The sequence below is a fragment of the Sceloporus occidentalis genome, unplaced genomic scaffold (assembly GCF_023333645.1).
Source record: "Sceloporus occidentalis isolate IW3139 unplaced genomic scaffold, rSceOcc1.0.p SCAF_63, whole genome shotgun sequence".
In the NCBI taxonomy this organism is placed as follows: Eukaryota; Metazoa; Chordata; class Lepidosauria; order Squamata; family Phrynosomatidae; genus Sceloporus; species Sceloporus occidentalis.
In genome coordinates this window covers 5,429,080-5,455,691 of record NW_028317043.1, presented here as the reverse complement: position 1 = coordinate 5,455,691, position 26,612 = coordinate 5,429,080, and the positions used below count along the sequence as shown (strand labels likewise).

Genomic DNA, 26,612 nt, shown 5'->3' with positions numbered 1-26,612 from the left:
GTCACTTCGGCAAACATCTCTGCTTTCCATAAAGGTATGAACTACAATAAGGTTTTTAGGTTTATTAAATGGGTCATTTTGGTTTATGAATCATAAGTGTACCTGAGATGAATTGTATTGGATGTGTGCATAGATAGGAACTCTCTGGGTTTGACCCAGAGTCTCAAGGTAAAGTGCTGCTTCTTCGGGTCTCCTCGTCAGTAGAGCGGCATTTGGCTACACTCACTCCCTGGATCCATTCTCACCCCCTGTCCATTTAAAGCTGTCTGGGGATTAGCCCTGCATCCATCTACAGCTACTGCCACCCCTCTCTTCTTTCCTGGTTGGGTTATTTTTTTGCTCAGATTATGAACTTTCAATACAGATAAAATTGTTTTATTAAACAGATTTGTGTGTTAAATGTGCTTGGGATGGGATGTTTTGAGCCAGTTGGTCTTGTTTGCTCTGTGGCAGAACCAGTGGGCAGACCCCCATCTTGGACTTATGTGTGCCATCTCTCTGTTCTCTTATAGGGGAGATATGAAACAGGCAGAATATATATAATAGTTTCCAGTACTTTTATATACTTTATATGAAATTCAAACCCAATATTTTATATGTATTGCAAATGAAATATGAATTGCCCGATCATCCAATAATACAGCAAAGAAAAGAAGAAAAAAAAATAAAACCCAATAGCACATTGGCCTTTTGTACAGAAAATATTGATATTAAGTTAAACAATGTTAAGAATAATTTTATTACATTAATTGTGGAGCAACAATCCCTTTTATACTGGTGTCTGGCTTACAGCAGGTATGATTCTTTTAAGTGATTTTTGGAAATATATTTTTCTCTTTTCTCCAGAGAATTCTCAGACTTTTACTATTTTTCTTCCTACTTACAGGCAGACTTATGTTAGAACAGGGCATTAATATATTCTGTTTCATCAGCTACTCAGCTGCTCCAGAAAAGGAAGTTTGCCTGTTTTCGCAAAGTCCAACTACAGAGCAGACTACCTTGACATTTTTACATTTATAAGTAAAACATCCCAGATAAATGTTCGCAGAACTCTGTTATTCAGGATCCAGAGAAGCAGGCCAGTCAGAGAGCATGCGGTTGCAGTCATGGTTAGGCCTCTTTAAAAACCCGTTTGTGACAAAGCCCCTACATGTACGGGCTCACAATGCATTGTTTTTAATGGGTTTAAGGACAATCCATTGTCCTTAAGGGGTTCATAAATAGTAAACAGGGGGAGACTATTGGATCTCAGTTAAATGAAACAAAGTACCAATGATCTGAGCAAAAAAGCCAGAAATTGGTCAAAAAAACTGTCTTTCGTTAATATTATTTCCAGAATTATTTATGTTACCAGTCTTTCAGGTATTGATTGGATTAGCATATGTGTGAAGTAGATGTTAAATGTTTCTTCTACTTATCCTTCCATATGCAGACGCGTATTTGTCTTAAATAGTAACATTCAAAGGTTAGATATAAATAAACGTGTATAAAAAGAGGAGAGTCGAGACACTAGTAGAAGTTTTGTTAATAAGATATTATGTACAGAGGGTCTTAACATGGACCTCTTAACTCCTGTGGATCAGTGAATCCCCAATATATATTCGGCATTCAGTGGGACCCTTCAATGCTGGTACTGATGACATCTGCTGTTTGACTTATTATTTATCGGCCATGTGCAAGATGTTTTTATCATACCGCTCCACTGCGTATTCAGCCCTGGCCTTGGATGGTATGTCCTGGGGGTATGGAAGGCTCTGTGCTAGATTGCCATATTGAGAAATCAGGCTTTGTGGTGTACCACTCCTCTAGGGGTTTGACCTCCCTTGTAATCTAACCATTTACGCTGTGGATATTTTAATACAAAAACCTTGGGTATAATTCAAAATGTACATCAAACACCATAAATATGGAAAGAGGTGTTTCTGTTGACTACAATCTAATGGGCACTAATATTTTGTAAAATTTCTTCTGCTAAACGTCCAACAGTAAGATCCTGAGATCATGTAAAGCATTTACTAAACCCAATGAGAATAGACACTGGAAACACGAAGGTCAAGTTCTGTTGTTAAAAGAGACCATGAGACCTTGGAAGACATCCTGAAACTTCCAATGCAGAATTTTACTCCAAAACACTATAGGCTGCATTCATGTGTTTTGTTAATAATCTGGATTATAGGGAAATCACAATCCAATGCGGATTAACTATGGGGTTTCTTTACAATAAAACATGAATTTAAAGAACAATACCCTTTCTGAACAGTTCTAGCTACACTGAATGAAAATGTAACATACGCTTATCATGGAATCTACAAGTCTTTGCAAAACTAGAAATGTATACCTGCTTAGGAGATAATGTTTATCAGTACTGAAAAAAGAATTGCACTTTTTTTTCAAACATTGTATCATATCTTTTCATCCTAATTAATGTCAAGTCTTTTTCATCGCTATTTCATATGCTATTGAGGATATTTTTGCTTTAGAAACATATAAATTAAATTGCAGAACATTCGCAGGAGCAGCGGAACTGAAAAAGTTGTAGTTTCAATTTAATTTAATACACCATCTCTGACTTTCATTAACTTGTTGATAAAGTTGAAAAAAACATACTTTTCCATGGCATATCTTCAGAGACTTTAAGTATTAGAACTTGTACTTAAATATTTTATGATATCAAACATACCGAGGAAACCACACTTTTAAAAAGTCATTAAGATAAGACGCATTACTTTGTAATAAAAAGATTGCCAGAGTCTAATGGCCTTTTTTTGCTAGATTACGAAAAATACTTTTTCTCCAGTAAAATTGATATTAGTGGAGTTGAAAGAAAAAATGTGTTGGAGATCCAGATCTATCCCCACTGTTATTCAAATACATAATTTTTTAAAGATGTCTTGGTTATAGGATACTAAAAAACGCTTCATAACCTGTATGAATAGTGTCACTTGCTTTAAATTACTGCAGTGGGGTGCACGACCCAGTTGGGGGGTCTTCTGATCTTTGCTGACCAGCCAAGGGGAAATTAAAAAAAACCAATGAAAATCTATGCTGTTGCCATATAGATATCCATTGCTGTTCCAACATGGCCTCCTAATTGTGATAGGATTGCAAGATGGTTATTTGGATAAGGCAAGCGGGTTACACACCTCCCAATCTACTTGTTGGACTGAGCACACTTACTTCCACTGTCAGCCCTGTCACAGAGGGAATGATACTGGCAAACATGACATATCGTGTCTTTTCATATACACCCTGTCTACATAATGTGTAATTGTGGTAGATGAAGAACTTCTGTCGGTTAAGACAAGCCAAAGCCTGTGGCACGTTAGGCTGGCTCAACAGGTTGAACTGATAGGCCAATGGTTAAAAAAGTGCTAGCTTCTTGTGATTAGACGTTAAACCAGTTCTGTCACTTTTCCGAATCCTATATTTTACAGTTTAGTACACTAAATTAATTTGTGTAACAGTGTTTAAAATAATCTATTAGAACATACCATGGGAGAACTATTTGGCCACGGTGGGCATCCATGTAACCCCCATGACACTCCATCCTGTAACACTGGAAATTAAAATTTCAAGCAACAAGTATTACATAAGACAATATTGTTAATTTTCACATGATTCTTATTCATTATTTATACATAACCACGTAGTTAACGTGTAAGCTCTACCTGAGCTCTAACGAATTTCACATAAGTAAACGTATCATCTAATATTAAAACACCATGACATTAAAACACGATTAGCCAACAAATCCTGTTAAAGGTGTACTGCTGCAACACTTTGTTGAAGGTAATGGCATCCCCCTCTAGCACAAGAACCTGCTTTTTGCCGGTTCACAATGCCCAGAGAATGTGCTGCACATGTGCCTGAAGGCTTTTGCACCATGTGCAAGGCCATACCTAAGACAGCCTGCTCATACAGCCTCTCCCAGGTTATCAACCAGCTCATAGATCCTTCCACATAGCCAGGTATCCTCCTGAACCTCTGCCACAGAACTCAGGTTGTCCACCAGGTAAGAAAATTGCTACACCACCAAGGCCATTTATAATTTAAAAGAGGAGAGACACACCACCAACACATGTAAATACCTTGGCCTCTTGACATTTTCCTGATCCCTGCTAACCTGCCCTGGCTTCACCCCAAAATCAGAATTTACCCCTTAAAGCCAAAAAGATCTGCTCCATCATTTCCTACTTCTGCCACCCTTCCTGGGATTCCACCCCCTCCAGGGTTTATTCTTTACACAAATACACAGTGATGTAACTTTTACAGTTTTGTTTTATATTGTTTTCTTAAATGTCAGATGTTTTCTGAACACAATTTAACAAGTGGTTGCTCTTCATTTAAATGAATGCACTGACATGGAATTAAGAAAAGAGTGTGGAATTGGATTAATATGAAAGCATTTGTCTAGAATGCCATTAAACATGGATTGGTTGCATGGCAGGCTATATGCAAGATTGAGCAGAGTAGAAAGAAAATAATAAGAAAATTGAATTTAACATTTTATGAGAAAAAATCAATTAAATAGATTTTTAATAACTTTGTATTGTATAAGATGGGTGCATAGACCTTGGAAATTTAAGAATAAATGTGATATTATAGTACATCCCTGATGGAGGGAGAAAATTGTCAATCTTTGGCAAAAGTGTTTTCAAAGTTGTGGTTGTAATAGGTGTTAGCAGCAAGGGTAGGTAAGATTTAATGCAAAATTAGAATTGATTTAAAATATAAATAATACAGTAAATATAAAATACAAATATAATTACAAATTCTTCAACTCAAATATATATATATAAGAGGGTAGTAGAAGCATTATTAAACACTCATCTACAAACACCAGACGGCTTGTTTTTTCCCCTCAGGAATCACATGGTGCTGGTAGTTGAATAATCATACAATATCTAAGAGGGTAGTAAAGTTACAGTGTTGTATATTTATGTTCCATGCTGACAGCTGAGAATGTAAAAAAAAAAAAAAATAATAAACACCTGACATGGCTAATGTTTGATCTAAAAAATATTCTAGAAGAAAAGTGATGTATGTGGCTTAGTTGTTGAAAAAAAAGCATAAGTAGTTAATACCACATTTTTTCTCATCAATCTAGGAAAGTATAGCTGACGCAATTGTATTTTAAACAAATATTTAAAGAATAATTGTTTTTCACTAATTACAATCACTTTAAAAGTATTTTTTTTAAAAATACATGGGAAAATACAGGTGAAGTGCTTTCTTTCTTTCTTTCTTTCTTTCTTTCTTTTTGTAGTGATATCTGTGGCTGATATTATGTCTGAGTGTAATTTGGCTGGCTAAGAGTGCTGTATGTAGTAAAGTGTGATGTGTGTGGCTGGAAGTGGCATGTATGGCAGAGAGAGAGGTGTGTGAGAGTAAATGTGATTTGGGACACTTATCGCTGTATTTCTCTTCAGCTTTGCCCTAGGCCTAACCCAGTTGGATTGTCTATGGGTTTCTACAATTGATCCCAACTGTTCTTACACACACCTATCTAACTTACCATGTATTTCTCCCAGTTACACTGCGGGTTAATTTGAACTGTCCCTGTCAGAGCAATGAGGGGAGGGGGACAGACTCTTTCCAGATGATCCTAGTACTTTTACCACTAGTGGCTGGGCTCAGCACGCAACCCAACAAAAACTCTATTTAGACAGTCTAGGGTTCTAGGGACAAGCTTGCAGGGCCCCATTAAACCAATTTCTTTAACATGTAATTACTTACACTAATGCTTTTCAACATAATAAACTGTCAAATGAATGACTTGGGAAACTGACAGGTCCTCCCCACACGAATACCTATAATATTACAATTCTGTTCCCAGAGATGCCAAACAATTGAAGTTATGTTAAGCTGTGTTTTGAAAGCTTCTGGTTGATTTGAATATGGATGAGCATGTAGTAGAAGCCAATGTTTTTTTAATTCTGGTTTCTTGTCATGTAAAGGCATGTAAATGCAGCTAGGCACCCTATTAGGGCAATGGTCATATCTGCTAAGAAAAGATATAAAACACACCCATCACTATAAAATTAAATTGCACTTTTATAAAGTCATTATGCACTTTTTAAATGAATGAGCAGTTTAGATCGAAAAGGCAGGATATTAAATGGCATTGCTATGTGAGGTAGACCATTTCAATGCATATTAGCTCCATAATGTTCTGCGTTTTTTTTTCTGTTTTATTAGCAGTAGTGGATTGCGGTAAACCATTTCCAGGAATTTCTCTGCAATAATGGTATTGCAATGTCAACATATAATTGGACAGTTACACAGAGAAATCCTATAAAAAGGACCCCATCCCCCAATAAATAAACAAGTCTAAATGTAACCCTTTTGCAACCGTAGGATGTATTATTACATCCTATAGGACATGGTCTAGATCACGTATAGGATTATCGTTGATATGGTTTTTGAATTGGAAAATATGTTTCTGTGCCAGTATATTAGAGATCAGGTTTTCATAAGACAACCCGGGGTCCAGAAAGCCCCAGGCGAGACTATGGAGCAGGAGGGGCGCATGACTGAGGGGACGGCAGGCAGCCCTCTCCCCCTCCTTTTTTCCTGTTTGCAGAGAAATCTGCGGAGTCATGTTTAGGGGCTGTCAGTCAAGGGATGATTGACAACCAAGAGCTAGTGGTGATATGAGTGTGTCATCATGGTGGGCTTTGGGGTGGGTGTCACTATATATATGTGAGCCCACTCCGCTTAGGTCATTAACTGAATTCACCTGGGAAAGCTTTCCCTCCCACCCGCCCCCTTTTTTTGACAAGGGCTGCCGTGCATGGGACGCTGGTGGTCTCTACAGTGTTACGGTTTTACACCTGTGCCAGCTGGGTCAGTGTAGTTTACCGAGGGCGCCGCATTGACGCTACCTCAGTCTTGTCTATCAGCAACAGCTGGCATCTCTGGTTCTAGGCTTACAGGTTAAGTGTAACAGCGCAAGCACTGGTTCCACTTAAATAATTGAGAATAAGACAAACCTGCAATAGTCAATTGATGTAAAAAAATTCCCAAACCCTTCTGGAACCTCTGATGATCCCCCTCACCCCTGTAGGCTGATAGCAGGTACTGAGATCAGTAAGGCAAGGCAACAGAGCCTTATTTGCTCTGTGATCAGTTGCAGTGGGGATTTAGTGAAAAAGGGAATAAACAAAGTGTATCCGTCTTTAAAAAACAACTTTGAAAAGTATTAAAGGAAATATATATGTAATTAAAAATTCATAGACCCAGTGATGCAGTCGTCATTAGAGGGATTGTCTGCTTCTTTAGAAACGCCAAAAGGATCTGCGGTAAAAGAAAAAAAATCTCTAAATAGTAAAATAGAATATAAATAAAATAATAATTTGACAGACTGCACATTAAAATGGGTATCAAAAGAAAAACCTTTGTTTTTAGAAAAAAACAAAGAAATGGTAAAAAATGGCAAAAAAGCTCTGGTCACTAGACCAGTTATTTTAACATTATCTTAGAGATTTTTACACTTTTTAATATAATTTTAAATTGTGTTACCTGGTCCCTGTATAGCATTCTAGCTCAGCAGTCGAAAACATTCTCAAGCATGCACATGACCTCCTGTTCCTGATTCAAATATCCTTTTAAAAAATAAAGTCCATGTTTATGCTTTATGGTGACATCAGGACAAAAAGATTCACTGGTATATAATTAGTACAACACATTTTGACTATGAAAATTAAACTACTTTATGTGACAGGTTACTTAAACCAATATACTCAAGATGTCAAAACCTCAAGAATGTAAACTTGAAAAGCAACATTTTTGTTGTTTCTTTGTTTTTTTTATTTTAGATGCAACCTTACCTTTAAATGTATCCAAAGAAAAACTAACATATCTTTCAAATTCATCCCATTAAAAACACAAAGGTGCAAAATCTCTTGTAGCTGAAAATTGTATTTCCATAAGATTAATAATAGTCCATGCATTTTTAATACATATATATCACAAAATTACAAAGAAAACCCTGCTGTACCTTGACCTGTGCTAATTTCTTAATGAGGATGTTTAAATTCCTCTTAATCAGCATTTTCCTGTTACTAAGTCAAGCTTGAAATAAATCCACCTATTATATTGACATGACATTGAACAAAGAGTGACAAAACACAAGGAGCTATCCAAGATATGAAAATTAACTTTAAAAGTAGATAGACCATTAATTAAACAAATAGCAATATGTGACTCAGATTAGTGGAATGTGGGAAAAAGATAAAGTGTGGTTTTCCAACATCATGGATGACATTTCTAGGTCCTCAATGTAGTTTGTCCTGCGGTACACTGTCTAACAAAAGGGCTTGAGCAAGGTTCTTGCCAAAAGTGTATTGTGATCGTTGTCCTGAGCCACTTGAGCCTTCTCAACACTCTCCATTTCTATTTAAGTCTGATCAACACTCTCCTATACTCATGCCAAGATTCCAGGTCAAACCTGGTAAGTTTCCAGCTATGCTAAATAAGTCTAGTGCCTCAGTTTTAAGTCATAAACACGCCTGAGAACTCTTCTGGCCTGACCTGAGTCTCCGGGTGAAAAGGTGCACCCCTGGGTAACAAGGTCACTACCTGCCCTTTTCTGGTGTTTAGAGGGGGCTATCAATCCATGCCCACTTCCACCTTCTCCCTGCCGATTTAAGACTGTCTGGGACTAGCCCTGCCCCGTGCATTGATAGCCCAGCCTCAATACATACATAGCCCATCCCATGACAAAGATGGAGAGCTTTGGATTGCCTTCCTTGGGAAGTTCCTATAAGATGCATGGACCTAACAAATCCTTTTTATTTTTTAACAAGCTGTTCATAGGGTGTTTCAGTTGTGCCACCAAATGTAAATCTAGGCACCCTGTTTTTTCAGTAGAAAGTTCTTTCAGTTGTCACCTAAACCCTGCAGATCTCCACAGTTCATCCAATAACTAGGTTTAGTATACACATCCTTAGCATTATATATATATATATTGTATATATATAGTATATATAATTGCTGAAGCACTAGCTTCTGCTGATTGAAGCAGTGCTGCTTGTCGACTTTATGTTTTTACGAAACGGTTGTTTATTGATATTATGTTTATTGAACAATAAATATTAAATAAAAAAAATTGCTTCTGCCGATGATCAATGCATTTTAGGTTAAAGTGAAGAAAAAGCAAATTTATATAAGAACACTATATGAAGACATTCTCATAATACACAAATCATTAATTTATACACAACGCTAACATAACTCTGCAATATGTTACAACATATGATTCTGAGTAATTTTATGGATTTTTGAACAGATGGGTGTTCTAATTCCTTCCTATAAAGTATTCTTATGTTAGTAGAAAATTGCAGATCAGCTATTTGAAAAGTTGAAATATACATAAAGAAAATAAAGTGAATGCTAGCCCTGTAAATTCCCTGTAGTTGCACTGCTTATAAACAAATTTGTTAAAACATTTTATTATATTCTTTAGGTTTTATTTATACTGGAGAAGTTATACATCGGATGCTAACAGCCACACAATATATTGCTCCCTTGATGGCCAATTTTGATCCAAGTGTGTCCAGAAATTCAACTGTCAGATACTTTGACAATGGTATGGCAAACTTATTTTTTCTATTCTATGTTTTGATTAGCTTTTCTTATAAGTCTATGGATATTATGTTTAGGAAAGATGGTGTGAGGACATTTGCACAAGGTCATATTTCACTTAACATTTTGGGTCTAATTTTCTAAATGTAAGCGTTGGATCCCAAGGCTCTGTTCAGTCTTCGGGCAGGGAAGAAGTGTTTGGTCAAAATGACTACCTGTCCAGATTGCACCTACTCCTGCCTACGCTCCATCCATTCTCAGTCCCTTCAAAGTCTGGTTAATAGGAGGCTCATACTTGGGCAGACAGGGAGTTTGGGGCAGCCAACCCTGGGAAATTCACATGTATGCTTATTTTTCTGGAAGAAAACACATATTAGCTTGCGTTGGACTAGATTTAGATCCAAGAACAAATACTACTGAAAACCTATACCCTCAAAAGATCCAAAGATCCCAGGGGATAGAAGAAATATGAGCATAGTTGTATATGGTCCAGAATAGGATAAAATTCACAAGTCTAAACAGGGCAATACACATTCTCTATTCAAGAATTTTGAATGACATCTCAACAAAAGTTTAGCAAGTTTTAATCCACCTACCTTGAATATAACCTGGTATTTTAGGTGCCAGTGTACCTTTGTCAATTAAAACCCATTTTCATTATTTATCCAACACGTACCCTAAGATATACTCTAGTACACACAACACATGTTGGTAGCTACTACCACAAAAGCCAGCCTACTATAGTTACATGGTGGAAATATCCATGCCTCTGAACATTTAATAGACCATGGCAAGTAATTGGGATGCCATGATGAACAACATCCACCTGCCAGGACTCCATTAATAACATGTTGTGTTGAATATGCCTTCCTACCAAATACCATTGATATGATATTAAGTATGAAGTGCATATATCCCCATGGAGCATGATTTAAGGCACCCACAGGGGAAGCTCGCCATGGGCCACTTTATGTTTAAAGATGGCCTTGACCACATAACAGTTGACAGAGCATTACAATTTACAGGGGGTAATTTTTTTCTAGGAGAGAAACTGAAACTCACACAACTGGTTTGTACAAATGTCATTTAACAAAAAAATAATGGTTTATTTAAAAAATAACAAATAAGCAATACTTATAATTGAAAGCTAAATATGCCATAACATGGTTATTAATGGGAAATCAGGCTTTGCTTCTGGGGTTTTACACAAGACACATTTCTAGAAATCTGAAAACAAGCAGAACAATGCATGTTATATTAGCAATGAGACAAAAAAATTGTCTGAATCGTTTTCAGTCCATTTGCACAAGTCCAATATCAATAGCTTTCTTAATGAATTCTATAGAGACAAACCCAGCTTTTCATGTGCTAATGATGCACCCCTTGTGCATAGCATGGCTCCAACCACAGGGACTTGCCTATAGTTTAAGGGAAATCCATATAGACATTCACAATTAACAAAAAATAATAATACTCTAGTATCTTAAGCAAATAAACTTAAGAAAATCTATCATTTTATTATTTCATCTAAAAGTTTAATCACATAATGGCAACAGCAGCTGTTTTATGTCATATGACAATTAATTATTCCCTTAAAATGTTCCTAATATTACCTTTAGTTTTATGATGTTAAATTCAACAGAGCAGCATATTTTAACACTAAGGGCATATCTGCCGAATTCTGAAGAAAAGTTCTGCATTGTTAAAGGGTCTGTCTTTTTTTTAGAAATCTGTAAAGTGAACTGTTTTATAGCTTATTTATAAAATCAATATCAGTGATTTCTGATTGATTTTTTATTTATCTTGACTCTTGCAGGTACTGCACTTGTTGTTCAATGGGATCATGTTCACCTCCAAGAAAACCACAGTCTTGGAAGTTTCACTTTTCAGGCCACACTTATCAATGATGGACGTATAGTATTTGGGTATAAAGATGTAAGTAGGCTTAAAATCCTTCTCAATAATGTGTACTGCAATGCACTCTGGCTTATGCCAATTAGGCAAAACCTGGTGGCCCATTAACACCATGGAGGACGGTGCCGAGCCTGTACAGTCCACCATAGGATTTAATAAAAGGTGCTATGCATCTTCACCACAGTGAGAGTGCAGCTGTGGTGCTGCCATGGGTAAATACACCATTGCATGTACAGTATAACTTCTAACAAATTAGTTTGTATGTGTGCCATGTTTCTACAGGTTCTTTTACAACATAATTTAAGTTTTAACCATTTATCTACATAAAGCATGGTGATCAGCTTTGTTCAGCTGCATAATTTGGAACTACAGATGTTACTAACAAGTTTCTACTGGATCCAGGGATGAGCCTGTGGATAGTGGCGCCCAGTGCTATTTCTTAGGTGCTTCCCTTAACTAAAATGTTCTAACACCTACTCACTCTAACACCATACCCTTACATACACGCATATTCTTTCCCTTGGTCCTTCTCTCAATCTTCCAGGTGGCACTAATCCTAGGTTCACCCCTGACACTCACACCATAAACTGACACACACTCACAGTAACAACATAGGCTAACACACATGCAACCACCATATTCTAACATACATTTATACACTCTAACACCATACAGTAACAAACATGTACATGCTAGCACCAAATGTTCTTGCACACACACACCATACACTAATGCACACACTTTAACACTATATGCTAATATACACACTCTCTCAAAGGCCATACAATAACATATACAACACCATACTTTCTCACACATTAACACCTCACATATCCACACACTATCCAACAACAAATGCATACTATATACAAACACATACACTCACTGTGCCAGTATATACACACACCTATACAGTTCTGTGGAAATGTTTTAAGCAGGTGTAAAAAGATGTTGTAACTTTAGAATGCTTTAAAAAAATAGACATGTTAATAGTTTATTTTGATCATTTAACAAAATGTGAACAGAAGAAATATCTAAATCAAATCAATATTTGGTGTGAGGATCAGTCAAGCTCACTAACAAGGTGATGTTACTGAAAACAGTTAAATGTCAAAAGTCATACACAATGGGAAGACTAATCACAGCAACAAGACACAAGGTAGTTATACTGCATCAGCAGGGTCTCTCCCAGGCAGAACTTTCAAGGCAGAATGGCTTTCCAAATGGTCTGTTCATGCTCTTAAAAATACACAAAAAAATGGGCAAAGTTGAGGACCGTAGACGCAGTGGTCAGCCAAAGAAACTCAGTGCAGCAGATGGAAGACATGCTTACTTCCCTTCAAAATCAGAAGATGTCCTGCAGTTCCATCAACTCAGATTTAGCAGCACACATTGGGACACTAGCACACCTATCTACTGTCTGGAAACAAAATGGAAAGAAGTGGTCTTCATGGAAGACTTGTGGCCAAAAAAGCCATACCTCCGATGTGGAAACAAGACCAAGCCACTCAACTACTCACAAAAACACGGGAACTGGGGTGCAGAAAAATGGCAGCAGGTGCTCTGGACTGATGAGTAAAAATTTGAAATATTTGGATGTAGCAGAAGGCAGTTTGTTCACCGAACGGCTGCAGAGCAGTACAAGAATAAGTGTGCAGACAACAGGGAAGCATTGTGGAGATTCCTAGCAAGGTTGGGGCTTTGATCACAGTTAATGGTCTGCTTAATGCTCAATGCTGAGAAATACTAGCAAATACTTATCCATCATGCAATTACATCAGGGCGGCATCTGACTGGCACCAAATTTTTTGCAGCAGGACAACGACCTTTTTGCACTGCTTTGATTTTCTTCAAAATAGGCATTTACTTTAATAAGTCCAAAGAGAGAGATTTTGCAATTCCAATTCTCTATGTGTTCATTTAAGGATAAAATAACTCAAACAGCAAATCCTGATACCTTAATTCCATCACACCTGAATTAATACTGTGTGCTGTAACCTGATCAGTTTGTTTAGTCTTTTAAGGAGAACATGGATATAATATTATGATAATCTTCTTCTTCATTACATACTATATCATACAACTGATATATATGTTTTTCTATATACTGTATATTTTCTATATATTTATCTATGTATCTACAGTATATATATATATATATATATATATATATATATATATATATATATATATATATATATATATATGAGTGGTGATCTGGCTATTGTACCTCTTCCTGAGTTTTGTCTAAAGGCTTGTACAGCGGGCAATTACTTTCAAGGGATCCATGTATAAAGTGGATATAGAGGCAAAGGTGACAATTGTTAACCTTATTTGCATGCGCCTACCCAGAATCCCTTGTGGTTGTCGAAGCATCATGAGATTTCTGAGGAAAAAACAAGCCTTCTGGCTTGTCTGGTGTCTGTAGATGAGTGTTTAATAATGCTTCTACTACCCCTTATATATATATATATATATATATATATATATATATATATATAGGCAAAAATGCCATTCAATAGATAGTCCATGTGGTGTTCAGTAAATAAACGGCTCAAGGGGTATGGTCACTCCTTCTGATACCTTATTATTTAGTGCTATGTATATATAGTGCACAGTAGTAGCGGTCACCTTATGAGTACATATCAGTACAGTAATTAATGTAATTAATTTAATTGTATTTTGAAGCTATGTGTTGAATGTAGTTGCTATGCCAGCTTATAGTCGCTTTATCCCCCCCCACGTAATGGCCATTTAGGTGTGCAGCAGTGAAAGGGTGTTGTATTATCACATGATTCTTAAGTGATTAAAAATTGTTGGCCTTGTTATTAGTGTTATTAATTAATCCATAGGAGGAGCTGTCAGACTTATACACTAGTGGTTTAACTTTGCCCCACTTGCTTATGCACCCACACGGTAATGATCGATTGTAATAATTCAGGGGTTAGTAGCGTTTGCTATTTTGACTAAGGTTCCACTCAGTTTTGAGTTCATATATCATTAGTGGAATTTTCATGTCACATCTGCGTGATCATGCATCGGGGCCATACACTACACCAAGAAGTGGCTTTACTATTTATACTCTGGTGAAAGAAATAGAGAGTTCTGAAAATGCTATTTTGTATCTTTTTTTGGTTATTTGTGTTTTGTATAAAATTAGATGTTAATTGTTTCATCATCATAATGAACCAAGGTTACCAACATGCTCTTGTTCTTAATGAGACTAACTAAAAACACTTAATGCTTAAATAATTGAAAGTAAACTGTAGGAGGTTATGCCAGCAATTTATCGTTTTACATGCTGAAAAAAGTGATATTGTGGAGTGTCCACTTTGGATAAAAGAACTGAAAAATACATCTTAAATATAACATTCAATTTTTCTTAAAAACCCTTCTGGGTTTTGATAGAAGTCATTCCACTAAAATATTTGTTCAGAACTGAAAGGCTTCGGATTTAATACATACTGAGCTTTTATCACTGTAAATATAGGTCTTGGTAATGGACTGATTATCTCATACTTTTATCTGCTATACAAGGAAATTCTCCTTCATTTTTTATACTTGATTTTAAACTAATAGTAGGAAATCTCTTTTTAATGTATTTATTTCTGAAAGAAAATTTGAGTCCAGTGCAAAAAAAAAAAAGAAGCATACAAAAAAGTAAGAATTACTGACATTTTTTGGGAAAACATAAAGAGGAGCAGTAAGTGGATATTATACAATGGGAAGTAGGAAGAGAGAACTACAGATGGAAAAAATCAGTATAAAAACTAAATGTAGGGGTTTAGCAAAATAGAGGTGAAAATGCAAGAACTAAAGGAGAACAAGGAAAGTGAGTCAGACAGGGCCAGGGGAAAGCAAGAGTCAGGGAAAGCCTATTTATGTATCTGCAAAACAAAGCCAGAATTAAAAAAAAACCACATAAATATTGGTTATTCTGTCACACTATATTGGCATATATTGCTTTTCCCTTCCACTACGTCAAAGTACCCAAAGTTTGGTGGGTCCTATTTATTTGTCATGGCTATATTGCTTATTGGCAAGGTATATTGCTTTGTTTCATGTATTTCCTAGAATGCAAAAGAAAACAGCATCAATTAATCTGTTTCGATTAACTAGCATAAGCATAAAATTAAGCTCTATACAGTAATCATTATTTTAAGTATCCTTTACATTTTAGTGTGGACATTACTTTGGCCTTTTCACACGATTAAATTCAGTCTGGTGGATCACAAAACAGGGGGCTCTGCTTTTAGGGAAGACTAAATTTTAAGGTTTTTCCAGTTGGAAAAATGAGCATTCTAGAAGGGCCGAGTGGTTATCTGTCATGAAATTCCATGTTTCTATTACAGAGTGAGGCAGCAATTTAACTGTGAAAGTGAGATTAAAACATTACTGGACATTTGTATATTAATACAGCAATGGGGATCACAAAGATAGGATTAGAATATTTACACAGGTGTAGGAATTAGAATTAGGGATAGCCTTGAGTTTGACATTTGCTCTTTGATGGTCGTGGATGTGGTATAGGCATGTCCTCAAGTTATGATCATGTCCTCAACTTCCTGCAATTTTTTTTCAAGCAAAAAATTTTAAATAAATATTATTGGGACATTTCCCAAATCTGTAATCCTGCAAAAAATGAAAATAAAATCAAATTTTGTTCTGTACATTATTTGCAGTACCTGAAAAGAAATGCCCTTGTGTGAGTAGCAGTTAATTATAATACGCGGGCATTGTAAAGGGCAGGCTGTTATTATAGGGAAAAATGTTTTCACTTTTTACAATCATACTTTGGAATCCACGTCTAATGCATAATGCATTTTCTTTATGTATACAGGATTATTCCCTATTTTGTCAAAAGAACAATTTGGCATAACAGCAACCTGCATAAAATCCTCTAATTAATAAGGATCACTTATTTTTAAATTACAACAGATGTTCTTTTATCTAAACATTTGCCTAACTAACCAGATTTAATTTGTATTTCTGGTCTTTTGTGGACAGATGGAGGTTTCATACTTATCATCTCTGCATTGTTCTTAGAACAATAGGAAACCATCCGGACCATGGTTGGCATTCTGTTCTTCCTTACCTGGCAATGCTCATGTCTGTTTCTCTCTTATGGTTTAGATTCCGTTCTGTGGTATGAATTAGATGTTTGAAATCCCTAAAGCTCTGGAAGACCAACCATTGTTGTTCATACTCATATCTGGCTTTGCCTTTGAGTTTTTGAGTGGCTGGATTATTGATTCAGTTATATAAAACATTGACACGTCCAAAAATGTGGATGTGTTTGCTTATGGAAGGATAAAGCATCGGTGTCATCTGTCATCATCAAATACAGTTCGCTTATCGCCTCTTCAAATTGTTCTCAAACGCCTTTCACTGAGGTTGAAAAGCCACTGGCTACTGTTTGAGGTAATATTGTCTCCAAGTTAAAGACCTATGAAGCTATAAACATACTTAGTAAACAAAAAACTATGGGCAGGCATTTGAGGATCATGCAAAATAATTTTGGAACTGAGGCAAAGTTTTTAAAATACTAATGAATTACTTTGTAATGTCCCACGTGCAACTACACACTAACAGACCTTTCCCTCTCCTTTGTAATTCCATTGTTATTCATCTGCTACCCCACTTTCCTTGTCCATGTACTGGCTCCCCATACCCTCCGGAATTAAATATAAGTTCCTGACTCTTACTTACAGAGACCTTAACAACATTGTGCCCTCCTAAATTTCTGTCGTATCACCAACTACTTTCCTAATCGCCCTCTGCCTAACACTTTCATTGTTGCTTCCTACTTGCATATCAAGATATTACGTATTCAGACTTTTAAATCCCACCAGAAATCTCACCTGTATGGGGTAGCATATAATTTTGCAGAGGGAAAAACATTATGGAAGCATTCTCTGCTTATGTTATGTATCTGCCTTGGCTGCATGGAATCATGGTGAGTTTAGCCGTTGGGAAAAGTTGATGAATAGACTAAGATAAAATGACATAGTAACAGTTTTACATTCTGCATTTATGTCATGGATGTAAAAGAAATTTAAAACTAACTTTAACAGATAATATATTAAAGTGTTGATCGGTTCATCGAGTATACAGCTGCAATCATTCAGATAAAAATGTAACGCAATACATAAAGTCTGAGGGCTTTGTTTGAGCAAATGATGTAGAGTGTTCCACAAACCATCAGTGGTCTGAAACCTATACAAGGATTCTTTTTCTTAACAAGTGTCACAACATCTCAACAACTGAGTGTGCTTTAATGATGGCCTAATTAATATGAAAACGTCTTGATGTAATTTCATTTACATCATTAGATAGATGGGAATTATTTTAATGAGTCGGACCTAAATTAGTTATTTTACAGCCTGTGTCAAAATTATGTGGGATAAAAAAAAACTTGCTTGGCAAAGACAGCATTGATATAGCTCCAACATTTGTTTAAAGGAAGTTCTAGTGCCTTCTTTGCAATTATATTGTTGCTCTCAATTAGCATGTGTCCAGCAAGATCTGCTGACCATTTTAGTTTCCAAGATGAAATCAGGAACCCTAGCAAATAAATTAACCTCTAAGCGTAGAGGGTAATTAGAATTGAAACAAGATTGTGCAGATTGAAATAGGACAGTCTGTCAGGTTGGTTAAAATAACAAGTGAGGTTAGCCTTAAAACACATAAAAAGAATGACAACAGTTTTGGTGAGAAATGTTCATATTTGTCTTAACGAGAAATATGCTAAAGGATAAGTTTACATATTGATTTTTTTTTCTTAATTAAATCTGATGTAAAATCTTGGAGACAAACAATAAAAAAAATGATCATGAGTATGGAGTATTAATTGAGACGCCGTCTGTCTGTGTAATCTACATACACTTAAACACAGCCTTGTGTTTAAGCAAAAGCAGCATATTTATGCAAAGCGCCTAATAATTTGGGCAGTTAAAATATACATAATTCACATATTTCAGTATGTTTGTGTGGGAGAATTTGTTTTATTTCGCACAGTATAGATTTTTGGTTGAGTAACATTTTATTTGAAATCATAATACCTGGGAACTCTCCGGGTCGCAGGAGCGGGGTCTTGGCATGCCCTGCTCCCCACCCATTTTTTTCCTTCAAATGGGGGTTTCAGCGGGAACTCCCCCAATGTCAGCAGGACCGCCAACTGATGATGGCAGGACCGACCACAAACGTCAGCTGGACCGCCCACCAACATCAGCGGGACCGCCCGCTGACATCAGTGTGCAGTCCTGGCCCCGTCCTTATGACCATATGGACATAAAGGACATAATAAAGGTTGAAAAAATACTGAAAAAATAAAGTCTGTGACATAACCCCTGTTCATCAACTTTTAAGTTATGTGTACCCACAAATATTCTTTCTAGCCAATCAATCTAGTTTATTTGTAAAATGTTTCACCACCCCACTACAGATGCTGTATTCCATAAATCCATAAACAGCTGGACGCTAACAAATGAAAGTCTATATGAACGGACTCCATTACTGTAAAGTGCAGAAAAGTATCACATGACTGACAACAATGGCAGCCTCCACATCTGCAGAGAGTTTATTGGAACAAAAAGAGCCCAAACCAGGGTTTTGTCAGTTCTAACCTACATTACTTTGTAGATCACTGGATTTTATAAACAATGGTACTTTCCCTTTAAAGCTGTGTATACCATATTGTATTTCCATGTGTTTTGATTGTGGAACCACTGACAATATCATTATGGTTGAGACGATTTACTTTCTATTCTATTTAATTCCCTCGATTTAGCTGGCAGAGCCATTTGTAACCCAGTGGAACAATCTCTCTTGCAGATTCCAGTACCAGTGATGCAGATTAGCTCAACAAATCACCCGGTGAAAGTGGGGCTGTCAGATGCATTCGTGGTAGTGCACAAGATTCAGCAGATACCAAGTATGTATTTCTTGTAGCAGAGTTCTACATCTCGCAAATGTATATATTTTTTACACCAACAAAACCCAAAATCAGTGATTTGGTATAGTTATATTCAGAAAACAGTTAATTCAGTTAAGGTCTGTATTATATTGAAAGGATGTCATGAGTAGGAGGGCAGGAAATGTAACACTTTTGTAAAAAATTGGAGTATTGTAAATAAGGCGTTACATAAAACGGTTGTAACAGTAGTCTTGTATAGTTTACTATCTTTCTATCAATCTACTTGTATAGGTTATCGATCAAAACTACAACTACCTGTTAAATTATACTATTAATATTTTTTTGCAGATAATTAAAAAAATGCCTTATGGACTTAGATTTAAAATGTTTTCTAAAAAATGATGATCATCAAGGATGGATTGGGATGTAATTTACAGCACTGGCAATTCCAAGACTGTCCCAAACTAGCCAAAGCTTTTCTGTATTAAATTAACCTTTTTGTATTTTGTTACATGCCTAGGGTATGTAGAGGTGATAGCCATTAGTGCAAACAAAATATTTGCTGCAATATTCCATAATGCAAGGGACAGATTTAATCGTCATAGGTGGCTGTTCCTAACTATGACAGTTTTGGCATAAACTTTGGTGGAATCAGGAATTCTTATTTAACAAGACCACACATTTGTTCTGGTTAACTGGTATTGGTGTCTGATATTAGTGATGACCCTTTCACCAACATTCCCTTTACAGACCATATTTAATAATGTTATTGTTGGCATGTAGAAATAAAATATACTTATGGCAATATAGACATATTTAACAAAACAAAACACAAGGTATTCCACATTTTGATTCCTTACACATGGTTACTGTACGTAGACTCATTTGTAAATCTAGAAACTATACTGGGTTTTCATGTATTTATTTTTTTGATACACGGAAGCATCTGTATTGCTACATGTACTGTTTTTACGGTTAAACTATATCTTTGATTCCAAATGATAATGTTTATTAAAATGTTTACAGCATTCCCTTTTTATTATTAAATGAGACCTTCTTGCTTTAAACCTAGTATATTTTTTATGAAGGTAAAAAACAGTCATTCAGATTACACATAGGATATATATTATCTTGAACCTGAAGAAGGTTTGTTACATAAAACAGCCCATTAACTTCTCCTGTCAAGGGCGAGTGACTTTTCTATACCCTTAACTAACAATGCATACATAAGATAAGGTGTATATACATATATAAAGCTTAGCTAATGCTTCCATGATTCTCACAAGAGAACATAAAGGGAAATCTGAAGAAAAACCTAAAGAGACATAAGGTTTAAGGACACTTAAAAACACATATATAACTGTGCAAATATATTTCAAGCAAAATGACAGATACCGGTAAGTCTCCAGAAATGAGTGTCTTCTTTGGCAATGGAAATGGCGGATATATGGGATGAGTCCAAAGTTATATAGATTGTTTTACTGTTACAGTGACCTCAAGCCTAATTCTTTCTCTGAAACTGCCATTGAAGGTCCTGATTGGTACTATAATTTCAGTTAAAACAGAAAAGGCTCATTCCTGCCACATAGAACAGGAAATTGAACATAACCAGAGTATTTCAGAAACACATATTATGGTGTATCTTGTAATTTGCTTCTAGTCAATATAGTCACAGAAGGAGCTGAAGCGGGTTAGGCATATAATGTGATTTTGGAGCAAAGCTTGATAAATGGTGTTATCACCATAACAACAGAATAATGTAATAGCCAGAATCCTTTCTTAGGTTACCATGGTAATAAGACCACTTTTTAATCTTTGAAACAGAGTCAATTGTTTTTCATAATCCCTTACAGAACCATAAAAGCTTTCAGGATATCACATCCAAGATTCTTTTACTTGTTCTTAGCCAAAAAGTACCGAATAATCTCAAGTATGATGAACACTCATACAAGATTATCCGGAAAACATTACATATAGGTACTGTTACTTTAGAAGTGTGCATAATATCTATCCTTAAACACCTCAAAAATAGTATACCTGACATACATCTATACTTGCATGTTACTAACTCTACATACTGCATATTACCAAAACTTTTCTTCATATCTACAACTCAGTACTTCAATAAATAAGTTAAGAAAATGTGTTGCTGGAGGGACTCCTTTTCCAAAATCTCATATATAACTTTTTTCATTGTCAAGTCAATAATATTTATACAAAGCGTATTTTCACTTTCTTGTGGATAGAAGAAGACGGAAAGCTATTTGAGTGCAGACTTATTCTAGAGAGATATTATATAACAGCCAGATCATGATTGATGGTTATTAAAATTATATTACATTAAAGAAATTACTTCGCTGAAGTTTACTACACTCTACACTCTTATTTTGTTTTTCTTAGATGTTCGCAGAAGAACAATCTTTGAATATCACAGAGTGGAGCTTGAAATGTCTCGGATTACTAACTACTCTGCTGTTGAGATGCTTCCGCTTCCAAGTGAGTGAAACGTTACATAGTACATGCTAATCAGTCAGGGGGGGACTGGCATCTTCTTGTTTGGGGGGGCATGTAAAGCCAAATGGCCCCATCAGCCCCTTAACCCTCCTTGGTAACTAACCTGCACGCTACCACACAAGTTCTGATTATTATTTGAGAACATTCATTGAGTATCTGGGAGTACCTCTTGATGGCCGAATAAGAAGACGCTTCTCTGCCTATTTAAGAGGGGAACCATCATATGATCATTCTATACTCTTCACATTGTTAGAGCCTATTCACATTGTTTGTCTATTGTGAACCTGCTGCACTTATTACCCACAGAAGTGGCTGTATATCACACTCATGCTAAAATCCACTCCATTAATGAATGACTTTGACAAGGGCCAAATAGTGTTAAATAGACAACTGGGTCAGAGCATCTCCAAAACTGCAGCTCGTGTGGGGTGTACCTATCAAAATTGGTCCAAGAAAGGAAAAGTGGTGACCTGGCAATAGGGTCATGAGTGGCCAAGGCTCATGTATTCATGCTATCATACACTCCTTCTACCACATACACACTCTCATGCTTACATACCCTCTCTTTACCACATACACTTACACAGTCATGCACACACTTACATATACACTCTTTGATATATACATACATATATACTCACTCCTTTACCTACTGGCGTGTGTAAATATCTGTGGTAGTGTCAAAAAGTTTAATAACAAGTGTGGATAAGCACAGTATCTGTATGAAAAATAATACTTTCACCATTGCGAGACAGCAGCCACGCCTCATCACGTCACTAATTCATACTTAAAAATACCATGTACTTGATTCAGTTAGCTTCAGAAATTAATCTATTCATGTGATTTATTAATTTGCACTTAAAGATTGCATTTATATTGTATTGTATAAGAAGAATTTATTCTAAATTTATTCTAAATTTTTTACGTCAAAGCTGATAAAATGCTTAATCACACTTAAGTTAGATCAAGTGTGAAATTTTACCATTATTATTAAAGAAAATGCAATAAAATATCATAAAAACCTTTTTTTGTGCCATGGCTGTGGTGCAGTGGGCAGAAGCAGTTGTGGATGGCACAGATGCAGTTTCAATGCACGATGTTGGATTCTCACGTCATACACTAAAACAAAGTATAAAAAGGCAGCTGATTCCATTGAACATAGGGGGTAGTCCAAACATTTTTAACCTATTTAATTGAAGTTTCTGTAGAGTGATGTTCATGTTCCAGTGATGGTGATTACCAAATACAGGCTGCAGCAACTAAACATCATATGTGTGTACTGGTCTTTTTTGTTATTTCTGGTCTTTCTAATGATTGCTTTAAACAGCAGTCAATACATGAAAAAGGATCCTGATTCTACAAATTAATGTACATTTTTATATTGAATTAATAAAATGTATTATTTTCTTCTCAGCTTGTCTCCAGTTTAACAGTTGTGGTTCATGTGTCAAATCTCAGATTGGCTTTGACTGCAGTTGGTGCAATCATCTTCAAAGGTATAGTAAATGTGGCTTTCTTATGTATAAGTTGATACCTTCTATTAGCAGGAAAAATGCCTGGCTCCTGCTATCATGCAATGGGTCTATTTACTATGAAGTTAAATGTCCAGATGAGTTAGGGTTTACCTTGACTGATCAGACTTTGATGAAGTTGAATGATCCTATAAACTAACACTTGTAAAATGACTCACATATTCACTAATATACAAGGTGTTTTCAAGTTTTGCAAGCTGCAGACGAAGGCATGCAAGTGAAATGAAAACTCGCATGTCATCTTTTAAAACTCATCTAAAAAAATACTAACAACAAAATCACCCTTAAGTTAATTTATATAATGAAAGAAAAACATAAAACATTATTGGGATTTGAATAAAGCTGTATCATAAGAAATAAATCAGTAAACAGTTTTCTATAATTGAAAACTGGGTGGTTCATTTGGTTCTTTTTTGCTGTCCCAATCTGATTCTATGATAATATGTGTTTTTATGTTAATATGTTAATAATTTTTTGGGGGGGACTGACTCGGTTTATTCAGCCAGTGATAATCATAAATGGTCTTCACTGTATTGTTTAACACCACTGAAAATTACATATTTGCATAAACATGTATTGCATAATGTAGGTGAAACACAGAGGAGAAACCGTTTTTTGTTCTTTCACCTCTATAACCGTTGTGGACAAAGCAGTACCTGGCTTTTATAGCTAATGACCAAAAATATGAGATACCCGGGCACTTTTTATCAGCAGCTATATATACTAATGTTGCTGCTATTAATGTTTGGGTGTCAGACCACAAATGTTTTTCCCAAATTATTCCTTAAAGCAGTTTATCATTTTACAGAGAGAATGATTCAAATTCACTGAATAAGGGAATAATTAAGCTTTAAAATATAACCAATCACCAGTACCAATTACACTGGTGGAACAAAAAGTATTTGGTGTCTGCAATACACCAATTTAAATTTAAGTTTAAATGCAGTTTTGCGTCCTTAGAGCAAGTTTTACAAAAACAAGGTAAACTACTAAAACACAGTGTTTCCATAGCAAAATCACATCCAATTTTAAGTCTCATAAAGTATATAACCTGCTGCTCAAGTGTTTTCATGAGATGCCTCACAGGGCCCACAAGCAGATGATAGGGAGAGAGAGGGAGATAGGAGAAATGAAAGAATACAGAAGGAGATGTGTACATGAGCTGACACTCCCCCTACTTTTTCACACTATACTTGGTGTGAGAGAGACTCAGAGGGACTCAAAAGTCTGACCCCATGGTTTTGGGGAAGATGAGGATGTTATGGATGAGAAGAATTACTCAGGTGACTAAAGTGTAGAGAAGATGCCCATGGTGGAGAACAACCTGAAGTGTGAGCATATCTGCTTCACTTTTCAAGGGAGTAAAATGAAAGTGTTCAGCTGCACATAACAGACAGGCATGGCAAGAGGTGAAGGACATTGTGAATACGGTCACTCCTGTCAAAAGTACAGGTGAAGAAAAAGATGGTGAAGCTGGCAAGGCATTAGAGAGGCGTAGGTAGAAGATGGCATGGTGTGTAAACTGAGTTAATTTTTCTAGAAAATTTGACTACAGTGTTTTATTTGAACATATTGAATCACCAAAGTGCAGATGTTTCTATTAACATAAAGTGTCAACCTGTTTATTGGTCGTTGTTTAGCTCCAATGCTTGAGGGTTTAATTTTAGACAGGTCAGTGAATTATAAACCATGTGTTAATCATCGCCATTAAAAACAAGCCTGGCAGGCACAGCATGGGAGAGGCAACGAGAACCAGGTAAAACATGGCAACAACCATGATAATTACTACGTTATAAATCAATTAATCAATACTAGACTATAAATCAATATACTAGAGCATAAATCAAACTGTGTTTCTAGCTATCCGGAGAGAGCCTGATATTCCTTGATCATAATGTAGTGTTAACTATTAAGTGGAGTCATCATCGTATCCACTGATTTGAGAAGAAAAAAATAATCTTTATTGAATAGCAGTTTTAAGGTAAATATATTATGATGTGTTGCAATAATTGTATTGATACATTGTAAGTCTGCATCTAACATCTCCATTATATCTTAGAGACATCAAACTATCATTGATCGATTTCATTTTACTGTAGTAAGTTACAACATGCATTTTAGGAGAACTTTGAAGTATTTGGGGCTCTCATCACTTTTTTTTAGATTTTAGCATTCCAAAAAGTATTCAGTTCTTTTCTTTTGAGTGAACCTAATTTTGTACACATACGATAAAGTTTAGCCAATAAATTCCTGCTGAGAATGGTGGCCAAAAGCTATTATTTTTTATCTGTACGCATTATAATGCAAAATCCAACTTTATTCCTACTCTTATCGGTTTTCTTCAAATATAATTAAAATAGGTATATTATAAAAGATGGGGTATGAAACATATCAGTGATGACAGAAGATAACTTAAATCTTATCTAGGTTTATCGAGCAGAAAATTACTCCACACCCAACACCACCAAATCCATTCCAAGTGCTCTTTTAATGTAACAAGATAATTTGTGTGCACAAACTGCATAATACTCTGTGGGAATTTGCATTTAATAATGGAAGTTTTTATATGCAAGGCAACCTTCATGGAGAGTGGCAAAAAAGTTATAGCAAAAGTTAAATGAACAGAGTTCTGACTCAAACATTATATTTCAGTAAAGACATTAATGAAAGTGGCTTTTTAAAAGTAGGACATTGTGATCTTCCAAAATGTCCTGTCAGCTTTAATAATAACAATAATAATGGATCTTATTTGATTTAACCAGCGTGTGCTGTATGATACATTTCATTAAGGTAGTTTAGTATTTTTACAGGGTCACGTATGCTACAAATGAGGACATATTAATGAAGGACACACCATTCAATAGGCTCATGACTCGGTAAGCTTATGGTGGGCAAAAAATAATGTAAATAGTAAATTACCCCAGTCCTGCTCTAAATACTCTGCATACTCTGCAATTTGAAAACTGAAATAACTATATGTAGATGGTATGATATGGCCCATGCAGTTCAAACTAGCCTCAAAGTTATTTATAAAGTAACAAGTATGGACAAACAGGGAATCACATGTAACAATGACCTTGTGCTGGACATGCACTTGCTGTAGGGTGACCAAAATGTTCCCCCTACAATGATGTCAGTAGCCGCCTGTGCTC

At 35.8% G+C, this 26,612-nt stretch overlaps 1 protein-coding gene across 1 annotated transcript in view; it reads left to right on the top strand.

Annotated features, from left to right (window-relative positions):
• The window catches only part of LOC149287227 (plexin domain-containing protein 2-like), a 104,366-nt gene that overhangs the window by 40,821 nt on the left and 36,933 nt on the right, over window positions 1–26,612 (top strand). The window contains exons 5-9 of the mRNA XM_089493200.1: window positions 9,467–9,589; window positions 11,402–11,520; window positions 19,333–19,432; window positions 21,815–21,910; window positions 23,343–23,424. Coding sequence (XP_089349326.1) covers window positions 9,467–9,589; window positions 11,402–11,520; window positions 19,333–19,432; window positions 21,815–21,910; window positions 23,343–23,424 — 520 coding nt within the window. The remainder of the gene's footprint in view (window positions 1–9,466; window positions 9,590–11,401; window positions 11,521–19,332; window positions 19,433–21,814; window positions 21,911–23,342; window positions 23,425–26,612) is intronic.